This window comes from Homalodisca vitripennis, chromosome 1, assembly GCF_021130785.1.
Source record: "Homalodisca vitripennis isolate AUS2020 chromosome 1, UT_GWSS_2.1, whole genome shotgun sequence".
In the NCBI taxonomy this organism is placed as follows: Eukaryota; Metazoa; Arthropoda; class Insecta; order Hemiptera; family Cicadellidae; genus Homalodisca; species Homalodisca vitripennis.
The window spans coordinates 74413749-74433040 of record NC_060207.1 but is presented as its reverse complement, the minus strand read 5'-3'; the positions used below and the strand labels follow the sequence as shown (position 1 = coordinate 74433040).

The following is a 19292-nucleotide window of genomic DNA, read 5'->3' as shown; positions in this document are numbered from 1 at the left end:
ACATGATATACATGTGTTATTATACATATATTACATTTTAACATCTAACTTGCGACTTTGCTGGCTTTAAAGATATTTCGATCAATATTTTAGTAACATATAGCTCGTAAGTAGTAAATCACATATATTTGTTTACATTTTTCTTAATATAAATTTTAGGATTCGTAGTGGTACAGGATTAAATGTTTATTATGTACACCAAAATGCATTTTTGAAAGTTTCAATCGTTTAGCGGACTAACAGAATAAGCTGTTGGTTTAAACATACTGTATTAGATAGTACATATTATATTTTATAGCAATCTACCAACGACGTACTTTTGTTGTGACCATTATTTTACTACAATAGAATGGAGGTAATTTTAAGGTGACTGTGCGGTTTCATGTGTAGTAGTGAACTGGACAAAATATATAACTTTATCATTAATAGCATAATAATTAATTTCTAAGTGTAAATTAAATGTTAAAACGAAAAATCGTCTTCTGTTTCGTAAAGTGCAGCACATCTGGTTATATATTAGACTGTAGATTGTACGGCATCTGTTGGTGTAATTAAATAAGTCTGAATGGATTTTGGCAACTAAGTGATAGAATTTTGTTTGTTTTGTACCAGCAGTTCAGCGGTTCGACCACAAAAAGTAGTGTTCGACGATGGAAAGAGAAAGAAGAACGTCGATTTGACGTGAACTTGATGTGTGCTGTCAGCCGAATGTCAGGAGAGAGTGAGGGAGACGGACACTTCCTGGGGCACATCTGGAGTCACCGCCACATCCACGGCCTCACAGATCTCGTCACCACAACTCTCCCGCTGTACTATATCTGGTGTACCACGTGGAGTGTCCGCTTTATATGTACCATCCTTACTTACTCCCCAGAAAGTTGATGAACAAACAAACTATAAAATCTGAAGTTTGTTCTTATTTCAAACACGATTCCACATATAACAGACTCCAGACATGAGTCATTCCACCAGGCAGTGCAATCGATTTTGGATTTGGAAAATACGTTTTATGTTAAATACATAGCTATTTAAGATAACTTCCCTAAATACAGAAAAAGTAGAAACTGTTTATCGCCCCAGATGAAATTACACAGAAACTCACATCTCGTTAACAAAACAATGAATAGAAACATGTTAACCCCTGAATATAAATAAATATACATGAAATACTATTCGTTAAAAGCGCATCACTTGAGAACGACTAAACCAATTTAGTTATTATTTATTTTAAAATGTTCGTAATAGACCACATAGGCCTAGGAGTTTTGTGGAAAGAAAAATAGAAATTTTCCCGGAATATTTTTGAATTCAGGGAAAACTTCTGTAACCCAGCATCTCAGCGCTATACTACCGGTAGAATGTAAATCCTCCATCAGTGTTCTTCTGCACACATTTTTTTCTCAAATTTAACACCACGATAAAATGGTTAATAAATATATTTTAATATTATTTAGATTTTAATTAATCACTTATTATTTAGAAATATGTGTATGACTGTTTCTTTTTGCTCAAATGTCCCAACAGATTCTTATAAATTAAAAAAATAATTAATTTGGACAGGAGATCGTGTGTCGTATCAGCTAGTTCACCGGAAGGAAGCGCGTGCTTGCTGATAGACTGTCAGATCACACTGTTTAGCCATATGAAAAAATTTGGTAGTAAAACTTTTGATTTAATATTTACAGGTGGTTCCCAGCTTGGTAGCTTTGAAATGATGCAAAATTAAATATTTACGGCAAGCACGCGGGGGACGTGATGTAGCGTATACGACGGCGAATTTACCGCCTAAAGATATTCTCATCTTCACCGGAAGGAAGAGTTATCCATCATAAAAGATAGAGATTGTTCTGTATGTTTAGGTTGTCGAAAATTACTTTGCACATAAATAATCTAAGTTAACATTGTTTATTGCTCATGACTGATCAATTTTTTTATTAGTTACCAGTTTCGAGTACTTTAAGTGCAAACATTCAAGGTTTTGTTCAGGTAGGACTTATAGGAATATTAATTTGGTTTCCCAATGCAGTAGTTTAAATGCGCGATTGACACAATATGTTTTTATATTAAGACAAAGTAATATTGGCCCAATCAAGAATAGTTTTGACCATCAGAAAGATTTGGCAGCCACAGGAACTCAGATTCATAATATGATTCAACAGTCCGTTATCGCTTACTGGAAGGGATCGACCAACTTGCCGGCCAGTGCAAAAATAACTGTTGACTGAAGTCATAACGAAACACCCCTCAACAGGGGAAGAAAATATTCTATTGTAATAAGTAAGATTGGAGAAATATTTTTGTTTCAGATGATTATTATTCTCTTGTGTAAGTAGTGAGAGCGCGCAGAGGTGTGGATGACAAAGCCTCTCTTAAGCGTTGCTCAAATTTCAATAGGACGGTTCTAAAGCCTTAAGTGATCTACATCCGCTTCCTTATTCCAAATGGTAATTACAACTTTAAAAAATTATTGATTGAACAATCAATTAAAGTAATCAAAGTTTTGACGTGACAACGTCTTAAATTAGGTTGCGGCTCGGAGTCACTCATGAAAAAGTGTAACGCCCGGTAACGTTACGATGCCCGTCCAGTGGGTCCGCCGCACGGGATAAAGCAGATAACTGTGGGTCCGCCGCACGGGATAAAGCAGATAACTATGTTTATTCGTGAAAATGTGGAGTGCTTAGATTCGTCATTTACAACAACTACAACAATAAAGGTAAATAATTGTACACTGATATTTCATTATCGTAAACTATGATTGATTGATTAATTGTTAGATTGACACAAAAGTTGAGAAACTGAGTTTATAGGTTATGTCATACTATTGACAAATGTTGATAGTGTTAAGTAAATTATTAGTTTAAATCACTCTGCAATCAATCGTAATTCATTCGATTGAGAAGAAACAGCGCGTATTGCTAGTCAAACATTTAAAATAACAAATTATAACCTCTAACCTGTCATAACAGTGCGACCAAACAAACGAACTAAACCGACCAATCACCACGCGCGCGGAGTTAGAATTTAACTGTGTTTAGCAAGAATTTCAAATTCCAATTTTAGTTAATGTTTTATTCAACTTTACCATTTACAATAACAAATTTTAATTAATTTCAAATTATGTACAATGTTTTAGTAAACAAAATATATTTCTATAGTTAAAATTTGTACAATTCTTATTTTCATTCAATTCCTTGTTCCTATTGTGCAATTTAATAATATTCATATCAATAAATATTCTACCGAGAAAAAGACGTTGTCACGTAAAATCTTCGCCCGTAAAACCGACTTTACAGGCAACCATAATTTTTTAAATTTCATAATCTACACTATAACATCCTCATTTAAGTCACCATCAGAAATAACCATAATACTATATTATGACTATTTTGTTCTTTTCACGGCGCTTAGTTAGGCAAAGCAAACATATAAATGCCATGCTGGGATTGCATCATTTTTTTGAAGGCTCTCACTGTTACAGATGGGAGAGGCGATATCCGAGTGAAAGGGATATTAGATATTACTTTTTCAAATAGGTAATGTTATATTTGTCATAAAAGGGATTCAACATTCCCGAAATTGTCTCTCTGAAGAATCAATGATAAGGCATGTCTTCGGCGAGTCATCAAATGTAATTAACTGCATGTTTTCTAATCAGGTAATAATATGTCATTTGAATATAAGTTGCTATAGCATAAATGCACAAACACAGGTGGTTTAATAAATAATAAATATCAGAATGGTGATTTTAAAAAATACTCCAGTATTGATTGAGAATATTATCATATGAACCTAGTGAAAAGCTGAACATTCCGACGAAATAATGAACAAGTCTATCGACCCCCAGGAATACCACCAACCACCACATAAACTGAAATTACAAATTACAGCAATTGCAATGCTTACAGTAAACATGGGATCTGGTTCAATAAATGTAGTGTAAGTGTTAATAATAACCTTGTATTAAAGGCGTTTAAAACTCAAAATAATTACTGAAAACTCTTGAACATTACATTAAATAATATATTATTTTCTTCTCGAGATCAGACTAATTTCTAGTTTGATTTCTAGTCTAGATGAAATAAAATTGTCTTTTAATATCTCCAGAACTTAATTTTAAATGACAGCTTATTTTGTTCCTAAAATATAAAGTTGGTTTTACTCATGGCTAACTATGATAGATACATTTTTGTCATTTAAATAACCCTTCTGCCTCAGTCAGAAGAAAGGTTAATTTTCACATAAGTCCGTCATTTAAAATGTCAAACTGAAGATGATTATTAGTTTTTGTCTGAGTCTCTCAACACTGATGGGACAATAACTCTCAATGTTAATATAATCATAACACCTTGAAATATGTAGAAAGTCAATAATCTTAAAATCTTACTAGAAAAGATTTGTATATCCAAATAGCTTGAGTTGGTTACAATTAATCCAAAATTTTGTTTGTAAACAAATTCACTTATAACGATTCAATTGTATATTACTACAATTTTAAACAGCCACAATTTTGAAAACTTAAAAGATATTAAAAATAAAAGGAGTAAATGTTACTTAGAATTACTGGACTTGAAAAAGTTTATGAGAAGTGTCAATTTTGATTTATCTTGTGAAACACTCCAATAAAAATTTGCCCAAGTGAGAATGATTGCATCTTAGTTTTATTCATTAAGACTGGCTAACAAACTCATCCAAACTATATACTAATACTACTTCTGCACAAAGTTTAGTCTGTATCTATTCCAACTACGGTAGTTATCGTCTTCACAGTTATTCCCGTAATTTTTTATACTATTCAAAACTTTGTACACCCACTATCTGGAAACCATAAGTTATATAAAAAATCAAGCTAGAACATACATTGCTTTGAATAACCTGAGAATTTCAAAACACTTTTTTGTTTTGTGCTATAATGCGTAATAACTGGTATATAACAATTCCTTTTCCAAATTTTGAATGGCTGCTTTCTTAAAATCTTAAAAGATATCAACAAAGTTAAAAAACAAAATTTTGTTTATAATTATGTAATACATGTAAAAAATGTATCAGTTTGGGTCTATGTTAGGAATTAAAACATTTTTCTTGACTGTGAATGACCCCCATCTTGAAACTTTTGCTCAAGAGTGACTTGAAACTTATCCAAGTTATGTGCAAATACCCTTTGTACTAAGTTTGGTCTGAATCTACTAAGAACAATGGTAATTATTTTGTTCACAATTATTCCCACGATATTGTATACCACTTAAAACTTTGTATGCACCCTATCTGGAAACCGTATGTGATATCTATTAAATTGTATAAATTATGTAATAGTAGTTTACGGATGTCACATTAAAGCCATAATTACAGCATAAAGCTCTGTAAGTGCTGTAAACTTGATATGATATGTAAAGTAAAAGTATGTGTGTTCATTATTTTAACAATCTTTATATACAGGATGTTTAAAAACGTGTTTATAAAAACTAATGATAAATACTTTCAAGAACTTAACAGATGATACTATTGATGGTTAATAACAGTAAAAAAGGTGTTTTTACATAAAACGGTTCTAAGAGTCCAAAACCCATTTATAAAATATGTTTATTGACCTTCTAGGCAGTTAATTTTACAGTTAGATGGTCAACCTTATCCCTTTATTACGGTGAAGGTCATAAAGGTTAAATTGAGTCCATTTGTTAAAACACAAGAGCACGTCTTGCACTCATTGAAGATTATGTATCAGCAAGAGTGTGGTAATCTAAATAGCACTGCTGTGCTACATCTTATATATCATAGATTATTATGTGATAATTTAAATAATTTCTAAATCATTTTGAATTTAAATACATTTCATGTTTTTGTATTATTGTTGAGGTTTACTCACAACAAAAATGTATACTATTATTCCAGGTTATATTTAAATTATAGTTTTTGTTGTTTGTTGCTAGACAGCAAGTAGATAGAACATCTCAGATTGGTAACAGACTTTAGCGCTGGATAACACGTCTTCTTATAGAATCTCATAATCAAAGATACTACAAAATACTCAGTTTTAAGGCCTGTTTGTTACAAGGCCATTGCAAACCATCTGTACTTAAAAATATTTGCAGGAACCTTCCACTTTCCTTAAAGAACATTCGGAAAATTCTTAGTATGTCACATGGAAATACTGCCAAACATAAAAAAATATATAGAGGAATTTAAAAATTGTCGTGTCTTTGCTGGTCATTAATAACAATGGGTATAAATAAAACATCTTTTGAACAGTAGAAATTGTTTATTTATTACAACAAGAGATTAAGTGCTAAGGTTGTAGTCTATAGTAGTAACTGAAGTGGCTCTAGGAAGTCAACTATTATTGCTAGCACATCATCGTATACAGTACCAATACAGTACAAGTACAAGCACTTGGGGCTCGGACGGGAGCAAAGTACAAAACTACAAAAATAATGTCTCACATTCCATTAACAAACAATGGAAGCCTTAGTCTAGGCCTTTGTGCTTTGTCTCACAGCTACTAATCTCACAGCTACTAACCTCACCTTATGGGTACCTGTGGGAATGTAGCAGTAAAATAAGGAGCAACAGGGCTGCTACAAGTATTGTTAGTGAGTTTAAATTTTCAGATATATACAATATCGTCAATATTCTGAGTAACTTCTTCAGTTTCAACTACAAATTTTCAAAGCTGTAACAAAACAATATAAAAATTATAAAATTGTACAAACATTTTCTAAACTTTTAGTCTTGTGGCAACCCTGGAATGAGATCTTGAAATAGCAAGTTTTATCGGAACTGCTTTGCTTTGGTATCTTAGAATATTCTTTTGCAATATATATATAAACCATTGGTGTTCACAATAACGGCTTGGCTAGGTAAAGATTATACAGTAAAACAGATTTGTTAAAGTATATTTTACATTAAAAACTGTTACAAAAATAGCTCAGACAAAACATCCTCCAACAAATTTAAATGTTTAAAAAAGTGTAACAAATTGGCACAAATAGAATACAAGACTGCAACTCAAACTATGAAGTTGCTGTAAAAAACTATTAATGTATAAAGGGCAATTAACAGAACGGCATTTTCCTCCTTACTCAACTTTCGGCGAATAATCAATTGTACAAAAGATCGTATTACCAAACCTCTGTACGGAGAGAGGGTGTTTTTTTTTTTAATACATGACAAGCTGTAGTGGAAGCTTTAACTATGATTTATATACACAAAAATGTGAGAAAATAAATAATATAAAACAACAACAAAACGTAAAGACTTGTTCAGTGAAATTGTAAACAGATTGACAGTAATGTTAATGTTATCAAATACTCTGCATGTGCAAATATCGTGACTAGGATGTGGTATTAACTGAAAAATGTTAACTGATAGTTTGTCTATGGGAGGGTTAGCAAGAACAACAGAAGTAGTTAGAGAAACACGGTTCTGTGTCACAGATAGTTTTTATACATAATATAACAACACATGCGTAATATTAGCCAGTTTATCACGGCATTCAGATATTTATCTCGACAAACTAATCATAAGTATAAGAAAAAACAAGGTAATTTTTAAAATATTAATGAAATATTTAGAATTAAATACAATCATAAATACGAGTAGCACCTTTGGTCTTTATTAGTAATAGTAAAGTTGTACAGAAACCTGTTTAAAGTTAAAAATGTCTTCCTTGATTTTATATAGAACCACCTAACAAATCTCTACATATCATAGTTCATTTTTATTGTAATTTGCAAGCACCACATTTTTAATTAAATGTAATGTAAAGTGACTATTTGACACCATCAACCACTCACTCACCAATTTTCTTCTTGTTAAATTTACTTAACAGTGTAATGTGTGGAACTGAAAAAAAATCAGTATTCAATGTGGTTCTAATACATTACACTATGAACTAACTTCAATTATTTTCAAAGAAACTTTGCCAGTAAACATTAACGTATACATAAATTTCAATTTTGCCAAAAGTTAGTTATTATTATATGGTCTACTTTGAGAAATGCGGAGTTGTTTATAAAGATTGTTATTGCATTACTTTAATATAAACAAAAATATGATTGAAAAAAAGGGGTTCAACCAACTTTTAAAGGTTGTTATCAAATTCAATAAAATGGTATCATTAATAAAAGTAGCTTCTAGAAGGTAACAGTAGATTTTGTACGTTTAAGAATAGATTATTATAAAAATGCAATTAATGAAGAAAATCATTAACTCTAGGCTTCCAGGTCTCTATTGTATAAATCAAGTTTATGTCTCAAGTTGTAATATTGCAGTAAAAATACAAATATTACACAAGTTAAAAAAAATATTACAAAAAATGTATTTTGGATGGGTAAAAAATGTATAAAATCACAAAACATACACAATTATTCTCTCCTGTTTAAAGATTAAATTGATAACAAATCTTAAATTATTGTATAACACACAAACTTACTTAGTTTAACATCGCCAACAATAACCTGAATGGACAAAGGTACTTTAATTGCTATAATGGAATCACAAATGATGAAAAATAAACAACAGATAAATTAATTGAGCATAGTATAGTACATCAAAGGTACAATGGAAGGTACTAGTCTTATTGAAGTGTAACACACATCAACAGCCAAAGCATTGGGTAAATTGCTTTGAATTTTTATATGATATGTACTTTTCACCAAATACCCTTTGACATATTTAAATCACAAACTTAACAACTTCTTAACAAATTAGAGGTAATCAATGTTGAGAGAAAAGGAGAATCTCTTGTGGTGATTTAATAGTCCAAGCACAATAAAATAAAGATTTAAATTAAACTGGAATGTTTTTAATAAATTGTTTCCAACTAAGTCCAGTACAAAGACAGTAGAAGAAATTAAAAAGTGTTTTAGATGGTCAATTATATTCTTTCTAATGACAATTTTTTGTATTTACTATACAGCAAAATTAACTTTTTGGTGTTCAAAAAGACACAATGACTATTGTCATAATTTGAATTTGTAATCAAAGGTTTATACAAAAATAAATTGGCCACTAATTTAAATTAAACTATTTTTAAGGTTCAAAAGTTTAAAACTATATTAAAGGTCACCTGTACATTTATTTAGATTGTCTATCTATTTCATACAGGAAATTCACCATAAACAGAATACTAGGACCGAAGCACCTTTTATTTAACTATTCATTTAATTCATTACAAGCTTTTCTTTCTTAGGGTCACTTGCAATATCTTGCAGACACCCTAAGGTGTTATAACAGTAGTCACAGAAAGTAACAGGTAACAAGTTTTCAAAGTTATCATTTATCACTTATGTTAATGCTGTTTATAATTGGGTTAGGGAAATTCTTAAAACAAACTTACAGTGTAACAAAATACTGTATTACATTCTGGAAAATTGTAAATATGAGCCTTAATACTCAATAATAATCAATACTCAGTATGAAAATTAACTCAAAATAATAAAAAAGACTACAGTTGGGAAATAATTTTAAATTTTATAATTCTAATGTGCATAATTTGTTTTTCTATTAGGTTACAAAAAAAGACTACCCTAGTTTCTTTAACTGGTTCTAAAAGCCATACTGATCTACAAAAGTGTATTCACTTACATATGAAATAGATTCATAGGCTATTTGTAACAATACTTATATACAGTAGCTAACGCGTTAATAAGACAACCATGCCAAAATAATGTAGAAAAATAACAAAAATATGGTTTCATTCCAATTTTATGTGATTTATAGGTTTCCAGATAGAAGTTGACGCTGGTGGCAAAGTGAGTGCATGTGCAGACAAAGAAGACTTCTTACCAACAGTGTCCACTTTTATCTGGATGTAGTGTAAATCCTATACTATATAGTATAAAGCATTTTACAAACCACAGAATGTTGTGATTTGTATCAAATTCATCATTATCAGTAAAAACACTCATATCCTAGCACGTATCCATCATTAACAATACACACACAACAGCAATATAAAAGTTAGGTACTGGAAGTATTTTTAAACTCTCCATTTGATACCTAATGAATGAAAAAACTGTAGATAAAAGTGCTTAAGAAAAAGTGCAGTTCTAACAGTGTATAACCTTTTCAAAACATTATGTTTTATACAAACAACAAACAATATAAATTATAATACTGGAAGATACAGCTGTACAGCAGCTAAAACTAGTAAAATAAAAACTAGCACTAATAGAAGTAGCAATGGAAAGTTTCTTTCTTTGGTAATACGTTGTATTTGGTTTGACACCTTGGAATGGATCAACGCCTTTTGCCTGGAGGCAGGACGTTAACTGTGAACTGGCCGATGATGTTGCCCCGTGGAGAGTAGTTGGCGACGGCAATCATCGCTCCAGACTTGGTAAAGGCTCGCCCTATCCCGAGAGTCTTGGACTGCTTCCACACCATCTGCGTGAAGTGACCACTCCTCAGCCCACCTGCAACATAGCACCCTAGGTAACATTGAACAACAACTGGGAGCTATGGTTCTCATGTTGTGACTCCGGTATCAGCATGAGTGTAGAGGTGACAATATTTGCAAATATGAATGTACTGGGAAAGTGCCTTCATGGTTTTATAGTACAGTGATAACATTATTAAATCCTTATCCTTATTTTAGCCTTTTCTTGAATCCTTATCGTGATCCTAGAGAAAGACTAGAAGGTCATTAAGCTAACCATTCTCCAATGTAATTAATTTGTGTAGTATACTATTTTTTTTAAAGAACAAAATGGCTACAAAATTTTGTGCATTTTGTTTTTATTCTCCTAATATTAAACCATTCTCTCTCAAAATACTCAAAAAAGCTTCATTTTACTTGGCTACTATACTTTGAGGTTTAAAAATTTAATATAAATACACAATAAAAGGAAAATTATGTAAAATACTGGAAAATGATATAGGCCTACTCCGGATTTCTATAGGTCAGTATAGAATAACTAATTACAAATAGAGAAAAATATCAGAAACCATTGTTTAATTACATGATGTATGAGGTCTAATTTTTGGTTTTAAGGTTTTGCACTGCTTAACAATGAAAACTCCTATTAAAATCATGGAGAATTCGAAACCTCTTCATGTTTTGCCTCATGCACTGCTTATAGTTTAAACTTTGACAATTTTAAATACATTAACAACAACCAAATATTATTTGAACAAACTATATAAATAAAAATATAACCCTACCAACTATCATATGTTGTGTAGAAACTCTAGCAAACTTATAGTGAATTGTTAGCATTGGAAACAGTTTGAAATATTGTTCTGTAATGTTCAAGCATCTTGATATACAATTTAAACAATATAAAATGATCTGGTACTCCAAAAATATTTCAAATTGAATGTAAATTATATAAATTCGATAGATATTTCCCAAAATGTAAACAAAAGCTAGTTAAATTGAATTTATATTAAACATTATCTTGAATCAAACTGTAGTACATCCAAATTATTAACTGCTTTATTATTGTCAGGTTACAAAGATGCATGTCCATTAAAATTAAATTGGACATATTTTTATTGTATATTTTATTATATATAATTGTATTTTATTAATATATTTTAATATATTTTATTGTATTGTGGTTATTAGCATATTACTCTACCATTGAATGAACCAAGACAATAAAACATAACATCATTCTAGTTTATACAGGAGGAATTGTTTATTTCACTGGCAGCACACTGTTAGTTCCAGCTTTTGACCAACAAAATGTTACAAAATAAATACTAAATAAGTAAAATAATTTGATAATTTCTGCTCAGTGCTTGCAGCATGCTTACACTAATTTATAATGTCTAGAACAACAAGATTTTCTTAGAATTGAAATATTAATTGGTCATAAAATAAGATAATATAACTGAAATTCATTAAATAAAAGGCGAACTTTTATTTATTTACTGACTGATAAATGTACATTTAACTGAAGTTAAATTATTCAATGGACTTTTCTTACAACATGCGAATAAATTTTTTTACTCAGATAGTGTCGTATGGTAGAAGTATATACATACGCATTAAACAAAACAAAACCATTTAGATGGAAAACAAAATGACGCATGCACAAACACTTCTGCCGGTTAATAGCTATATGTTCATAAACAACATGTTATTTGTAAACACAACACACTTAATTCAGAATATTTGTTCACTGAAATCATACGAGCAATAGAGTTGAGCTCGGTTATTATTCCGGTGTTGATATTTGTTCACACATGCAAAGTGTTGTGGGGTGTTTGTGGTTACTGATTAAAAATCTTGTCCAAACATTGTGCTCCCATGTAAAACTAGATATTTTCACATCCGGGCAATTGCACAAAGAGCTGTTTAATAGTTTTGTCAGTAATACTAACTACACTGAATAAAGAGCTGGCCAAAGGGACTGTAATTAAACAACGGGTTTTATGTAAATCACTTCACTGTGTGCACTAGTATTTTTTTCACCCAGGAGGGTTTGTTTCTGGCTAGTTTACGCCTGTCCAATAGAATGTAAATTATGTACTGTCCAGTAGAATATAAACTGTGTACGGAAAAACTGATTTAGTCACTGACAGGTGTACAATCTGGTGGATGTCAAGAAACAGCAAGTGTTAATACCCATTAAATGCAAATGTTTCAATACTGGGGAAAAGGATAGCGCTATGATAAAACTCATAAATTTGAATATCATATTACTGATAATTTAAATTCAGATTTTTGTGTAGTTGTGAGGTTACAGTCTGACGTATTAGTCTTGCAACAATAATTAAGGTATAGCTATTGGGGGTAGCCTTTGGAGGAATTTTAGTAATTATCACGGTCTCTGGGTCAAGTCTTGTGTGTTCCAGCCAACTTTCATTATTTCAATTCATTTACCAATAAAAAATCAATTTTACAATGGCAGCACGTTCATCTCCGATCAGTATATCTCACTTGACTGCAACACGTCAGAACTCTGCAGGAATGACATGTGAAGAGGAAGGCTCTCCACATTCTCTACAACGAGAGCACCAACATTTACAAATTGACAGGTATTTTCAAAGTTATAGTTGACTGCTAAAGTCTTTCAGAATTTCAGTTCATTTTAATTTCTCACACAACATTAACATTAACTATATTGGAATCAAAACATTAGTTTAAAATACATTATGTCTTTAAACTACAATACTGAAAATAACTTACAATTATTTTTTATTTAATATGAAAACTTAAACTGACCACAAGCAAAATATGATTTGGAGGAGACATAATTAAGAACAATCACATTAGAATAACTACATTTGATTAAGTTAGAAAATGTTTCCACATTGAATGAAATCGATTATTAAAAAGGTAAAAAGTGTAACTTGATGGAAAAGTACACTTATCAAGAAAGTAATATGTTATGTTGATGTATTTGTGGGACTGCCAGCATGCGTGGTAAGGAGGTAAAGTGTAGGGGAAGTATATCAGTGCCTTTGCATCATTCGCCCCGATTCAACTCAGCTGCTGATTCACCCTCAGTGTGAACAGTGCGATACCACTACTGCAACTTAGAGAATAGAAGGGAAATTTCCTGTTAATTACAAGGAGGAGACAAAAAGAGTTTCTTTTGTTAGTTCTGTAACATATTCATGACAAAAACAATCCAATATACATAATGTTCCAGATGCTGGACTATGAGGAAGCTGAACTGCAATTATACTCAAAATTCATATTGAATCAACTCTTCCAATTATAGCTACGTTTTGTGCAGGAAATTCAGGATATAAAAGGGTGTGATAACTGTTTCATTATGTTTTGTCAAGTAAATACTCTGACAAAAAGTATTAGTTTATTACTATAATAATAGTATGTATCGATTTATAATTATAATAATGATACAAACATTTAACACATAATTTTAGATGGTATAATTAATATAAATTTAACAAGGATTCTTTGCCTTCCTTTTCCTTAAAAATTGTTGTTCATCTCACTCAAAGAAAGCTTATGTCCTTCATAAATTATTATTTGTTTTATTTTCTTGACCTAGGTGACTGTTTTATGTTTACTGTTAGGAAACCATCACTTGTATTGATGAATGCCCATCATTTTTATAAAAAATTACTGATAAGAAGGTATGGTGGGTTATACCCGGATCTGCACCTCATCTAAGTCCTTTATTTTGTATGATATTTGTATGATTATGATAGTTTGTTAGTGTAGGCTAAATTTAATTTAAATGGCTGGTCTTTTTCAGACCTGTTTGTTTTTTCAATAGGTTTTTTCCATTCTCTTATATATATATTTATTTATTATATATTATTTATTATATTTTTTCCTTTAACTCGTTTCTAAAATAAAGCATATCTGGTTATTCTTTCTCTACATTTTACACTCCTCCAATTCGATTGCCTGCAGGTTTTCTAGTAACTGATCATTAAAAAACTCTTCATCCTCCCAACCAATTACAGATACCATATTTAATTAATGGTTCAGTAAATAAAACTACATAACTTTAAATTAAATAAAGATTCTGGATCGGTTCCTCCAAACTCAAATCATAGATACACCACTGCCGGATGATGTGCAGTTTAACCGAACTGCTTATCATACTGTGTTCTTTGTGAACAATATGTAATGCAGTCATCACAACTCGATGAGTATTTTGTGGACAGAATTAAACATTCACAATAACGCCAAGGGAATGTTTAACGAGTTGTAGTTTTGTCTATTTAAACACTCTATTTGTGTTTTACTAATTTGGCCCAACACAAATGCAAATAAGCCGGTGTATTCTGATAGTGTACATTTTGAATAGTATGAATATCACAATAGATGGTTTCATGGCCAAATGCATGTGTACAAATAGATTTCACCTGTTGTACTGTACTGGATGGATTTGACCTAGTAACATTTAAAGTTACAAAGTGAAGTAATTGTTTACTTTGTCTATAGTTTTCATTGTCCCCAAATTATCGTGTCTTGCCTACTTTCAGCTGATGAGACCTGGGAAGATTGATACTTATTATAAACATGTTATCATGAATATCACAGATACTTTTTACAGATAAATACTAGACATTGATTTAAAGAGTAAATCACATTCATATAAATATGTGTGTGTTCTCTTTTTTCATATAATACTTTAATATTTTACCATTTTGTGCGAACAAAAAGGATTCAAACAAAAACATAAAGAGCAAACAGAAAATTAAATAATTAATAAACAAAATGATATAAATATAAATACACAGACATATAAGAACTTGTAAACATTTTAGAAGAACAATGATGCTAATTCAATTTGATACTCAATACATACAATAGTACATTAGCAACTGTTAAATGTTTATTAACAAATCACACTTTTAGTTTTGCAGTTTATACCACTTACGATTTGATTGATTTTTATTTTTTTACTACTAGCAAACGAACTGGTAAATTATGAAAATAATGCAATACTTGTCTTTACAAATACATTTGATTTAATAATATTATATACAATAACATATTGAAAAAAATGTGTTAGAACATTTTCATTATTGGAGGACAATAAATTTAGACTTGAGGGAACAAAATTTGGAGATTAGTGTAAAGTTGAATCTCTACCTTCTGACTCAGTTGAAATATGGAATGAATCAACTGGGTTGTTTACTCAATGGTAAATAATATGTTCTATTTTTCTTCAAAATCTTTTTTTCTATGCATTTTTTCCCTCTGTGAGTATGAACTTCGCATATTACAATTTGGTTGTTATTGTAGAATAAATAGTTTTTTAACTTTTAAAAGATATTGCTACGGTCATGTTTAGTAATGTTTCTTAGTAATGTTTCTCTTAAATGTCTCTTAGAACATAAAATAAACTTTTACTAAATAGTAGTTTCTTTCAATTACCAATTTGAAATATATGTCTTGTTTATCTAATATTTATGAGTTTCTTTTATAAAGTAAAAATTACTTAAAAAACTAAAAATACTGTAATAATTTTATAAACTTAATGTCTAGTTAATAAATTATAGGGGTTACTTATATTTACCTATCTTATTTGCTTTATTACATGTACTAAATGTGTGGTGTTTTGAGCATACAGTAAAAGACAAAATCCATATTGAGTTTATAAACATAAATGTAAATAAGTAAGAAGTAAATAACTAGCAATAAGTAATAAAAATTAAAAGTAAAATAAGTAATAAATCAATGTAAGTAACATAAAGTAGTTTAGATGCGTTTAATTATTATTATGAGTCGACCGCACAGTTTATACAAATTCTCACCTGGTACTCAAGGCACATATGGCACTGTCAGTTATGAAAGCCATTTCTTTTTTCAAACTCCGATTTCACACCATGACAGCTGGTTATGTGGCAGGTCCACAGTATGGGCAGTAGCCGATCGTGCATGTCACTGTCGAGTTCAAATAGCTAGTTTGAGCTGAGCAGCATTCACTTATACATGACCGCTTCTATTGATTGTCCTGCCATATGTCTCCGTAAAGACGGCAAATTCTTCAATGGATCTCTGCTGCTCTATTCCCTTCCGCTTCCAGGAAACAAATAACGCTTTTTCAATTTACGATTGGTGGGAGAATTGCAGCTATTGCAGCTCAGCGTAAACTGACTGCATAAACTTAGCACTGGCATATGTTGTAGCGGGGAAAATACTCGATCCACTACTGCGCTCACTGCTGACTTACCACTTGTCTGGTTGTCATGTGATAAGATCGGAGGTTGAAAAATATGCCACTCGTATAACACACATATTACGTCATTCTTCTTTTTTTTAAGGGGTAAATATAACATATTTTTCTTGTCTGTACAATGATGATTTCTTCAGCTGGATCTGCAGGTAACACTATTCTTAACCACTCGTTTCTGAGACTACAAATAAAAATTATACAACGGTTGTATTCTTAATCAGTTAGCAGTAAACAAAACAAACAACTAAACAATTTTGGGGACCTAGTGTAACCTAACGCATAGAATATATAGTTTTAGTTAGTTCCATATGATGTTAAGCTATTTTTTTATGGATAAGGGTTTTTAAATGAACTTAATTCTAATATTCTAATATTGTAAGTTTTAACAATTCTTTACAAAATTTGGAAAAAATATAAAATATTCGGTATGCAGGAAAAAGTGAATAAAACATTTGAGGTGAACGGGTCTTTGAAACACTCTGATCCGGATCACTCGTTCAGTATAGAGTGACTGAACCGTTTGAATTGAACGGGTCGAGACCGAACGACATATCTCTACTGGCCACTGCCACTACGCGGCTAACCTCACAATAAAATTCAAGCTCCCTTTATACATCTATGGCTACATGAATGTGTTTAATAATTATTTTATGCTTAGACTGCGACAGTTGTATTGGCCTACACACAATAATAAAATTTAGTTATAGAACAGGTAAGTAGCTACAGTGTAAACAAAACTGTGCAAGCGAGACATGATCCACACAGCTGATAAACGGAGACAAGAAGATGTGGTCCCACTCCCCACCACTGCTCGCCACAACCCCCCACCGGAGGGGGGCCCCTCCTGTGTGGTGCTGCTCAAATATTTGCTTCTGCGCAGGTTTCTTTGCGAGCGGTTTATCTAAAGTACTATCATTGACGGGACTCAGCACAATACTAGCAAATTCTGTTAACTAGTCCTCACTAATCATTAGTGAGATGTCTAGATTTGTATTCTTTAGTCAACAATATTTTGAATATTTTGGACTCTATGCTATAAAACTTGCAGCCTCTTAACTACAAAAAACAGTTGTTGAGGAGGGAAAGAAATTATTGCTTTAGATTTTAAACAGCTCTGTTGCACAGACCAAAAACACCTAGATTCCCAGTGTTGGATATATATTTGGAAATTTGTGCCAATCAAGAGACATTGTTACAAAGTATTGTTTAATAAATTAAAAGCATCCACTAATACGTTCTAATTCAGATTACTCATTGTCGTGATTCAGGGGTAACCACAATTATTTTATTCTACTAAACTCTTACCTCCACCACTTTTGAAAGGGTCAACGTCATAGTTGTAACCAGCCTCCTCTCCATACCAGCTGTCACACATAACCTTGGCACTGGCGCTGGCAGAGCTCCAGAAGATGTTCTCTCCATATGGACTGTTGGTTCGGTGAGCGAACTGGTTCTTCTCTGCCAGATGGTCAGCCCACGCTTGTGCGAACTTGCTGATCTGTAAAAGATGCAGATTCAGTTTATATACAATTATCTTCCTTGCAATAATATGTATTACATTGCAAAAGTCACAGATACAAGTAATTTGACATCATCACCACAGTTTTCTCTATACAAACATACAAAAATGTTCATTCACCCTCAGACCCAGCCTCGATATCAGGCAGCCAAATGGGGAGTCTCTTAGTCAATTGTCCACAACTCACCAACATTATAAAATGCATATAATGCTAAACAGCGTTTCAGTCGAGTTCTTACCATCTTGAGCGTTGGGGCATTCTTGACTGACCCTTGCAATCTGTTGATAAAGTGAACACGCGCCTTTGAGAATAAGATCCACCAGTCTGTCTCCCAGTTCAGTAGTTTACGCTGCCCTTAGTCTCATATCTGTGTATGTCTTGGTCTTTCGTTAAGGCACATTTGGCCATACAGAATATTGATTTTTTCCCAAATATATCAATTAGGCTGTGTCAAAACTTGTGATGTTTTGAAAGCCTCTTTACACAACTCTTTGGGTTTCAATTTTGCTATGATTCTAACAGCATTTTTCTGGAGAGTGAAAGGTCTCATGAAGTCTGTGTTTGCGCATGCTCCCCAAAGCACTATTCTCTAGGTGGGGTGTGGGTAAATTAAGCTAAAATATGCCATCATCAGCACCTGAGTTGGACAGTATTTTGCTAAAGACCTCAAAACATAGATGTCTGAGGATAATTTGGCATAGACAGAATCAATGTGATCATCCTATGTTAACACATGGGACAAGACGAAAAATTCACAATTGATTTTTATAATTTGTTGTGTGATTGATATCGTAGATTTTTTTACACAATATTGTTGAGATAAGTAGAGGTTTAAGTTCCAAATTTGGCTTAGTATTTTAGCTCAAACAAAGAGTTGTGTCATCAGCATATTGCACCAATACTGTTGTAGTGATGTTCCTAAGTCATTTACATAAGTCAAAAAAAGGTTGGATCCCTGAGGGACTCTGTAGCTGACATTGATTGAATCTAATAATTGGTTTGAAATTTTGAATTTTTGTATTCTATGACTGAGAAATTATTTCATTTGTGAGGACCTCCTCGAATGCATTATCAGTATACTTCTCCTGATTTTAAAATACTATGTAATCTATTACAAATTATTTAAAAGAATACAGGGCTTGCCAGTCTTTGATTTTTC

At 31.7% G+C, this 19292-nt stretch overlaps 1 protein-coding gene across 6 annotated transcripts in view; it reads right to left on the bottom strand.

The window, feature by feature from the left end:
• Positions 1-6236: 6236 nt before the first annotated feature.
• Positions 6237-19292, bottom strand: part of LOC124364748 (protein PRY1-like) — a 189820-nt gene continuing 176764 nt past the window's right edge. For all 6 annotated transcript variants that reach the window (XM_046820462.1, XM_046820470.1, XM_046820495.1 and 3 more), the window contains exons 10-11: positions 17919-18111; positions 6237-10412 (exon numbers count right to left, since the gene is read on the bottom strand). In XM_046820462.1, coding sequence (XP_046676418.1) covers positions 10237-10412; positions 17919-18111 — 369 coding nt within the window. In that variant the 3' untranslated portion in view covers positions 6237-10236. The remainder of the gene's footprint in view (positions 10413-17918; positions 18112-19292) is intronic.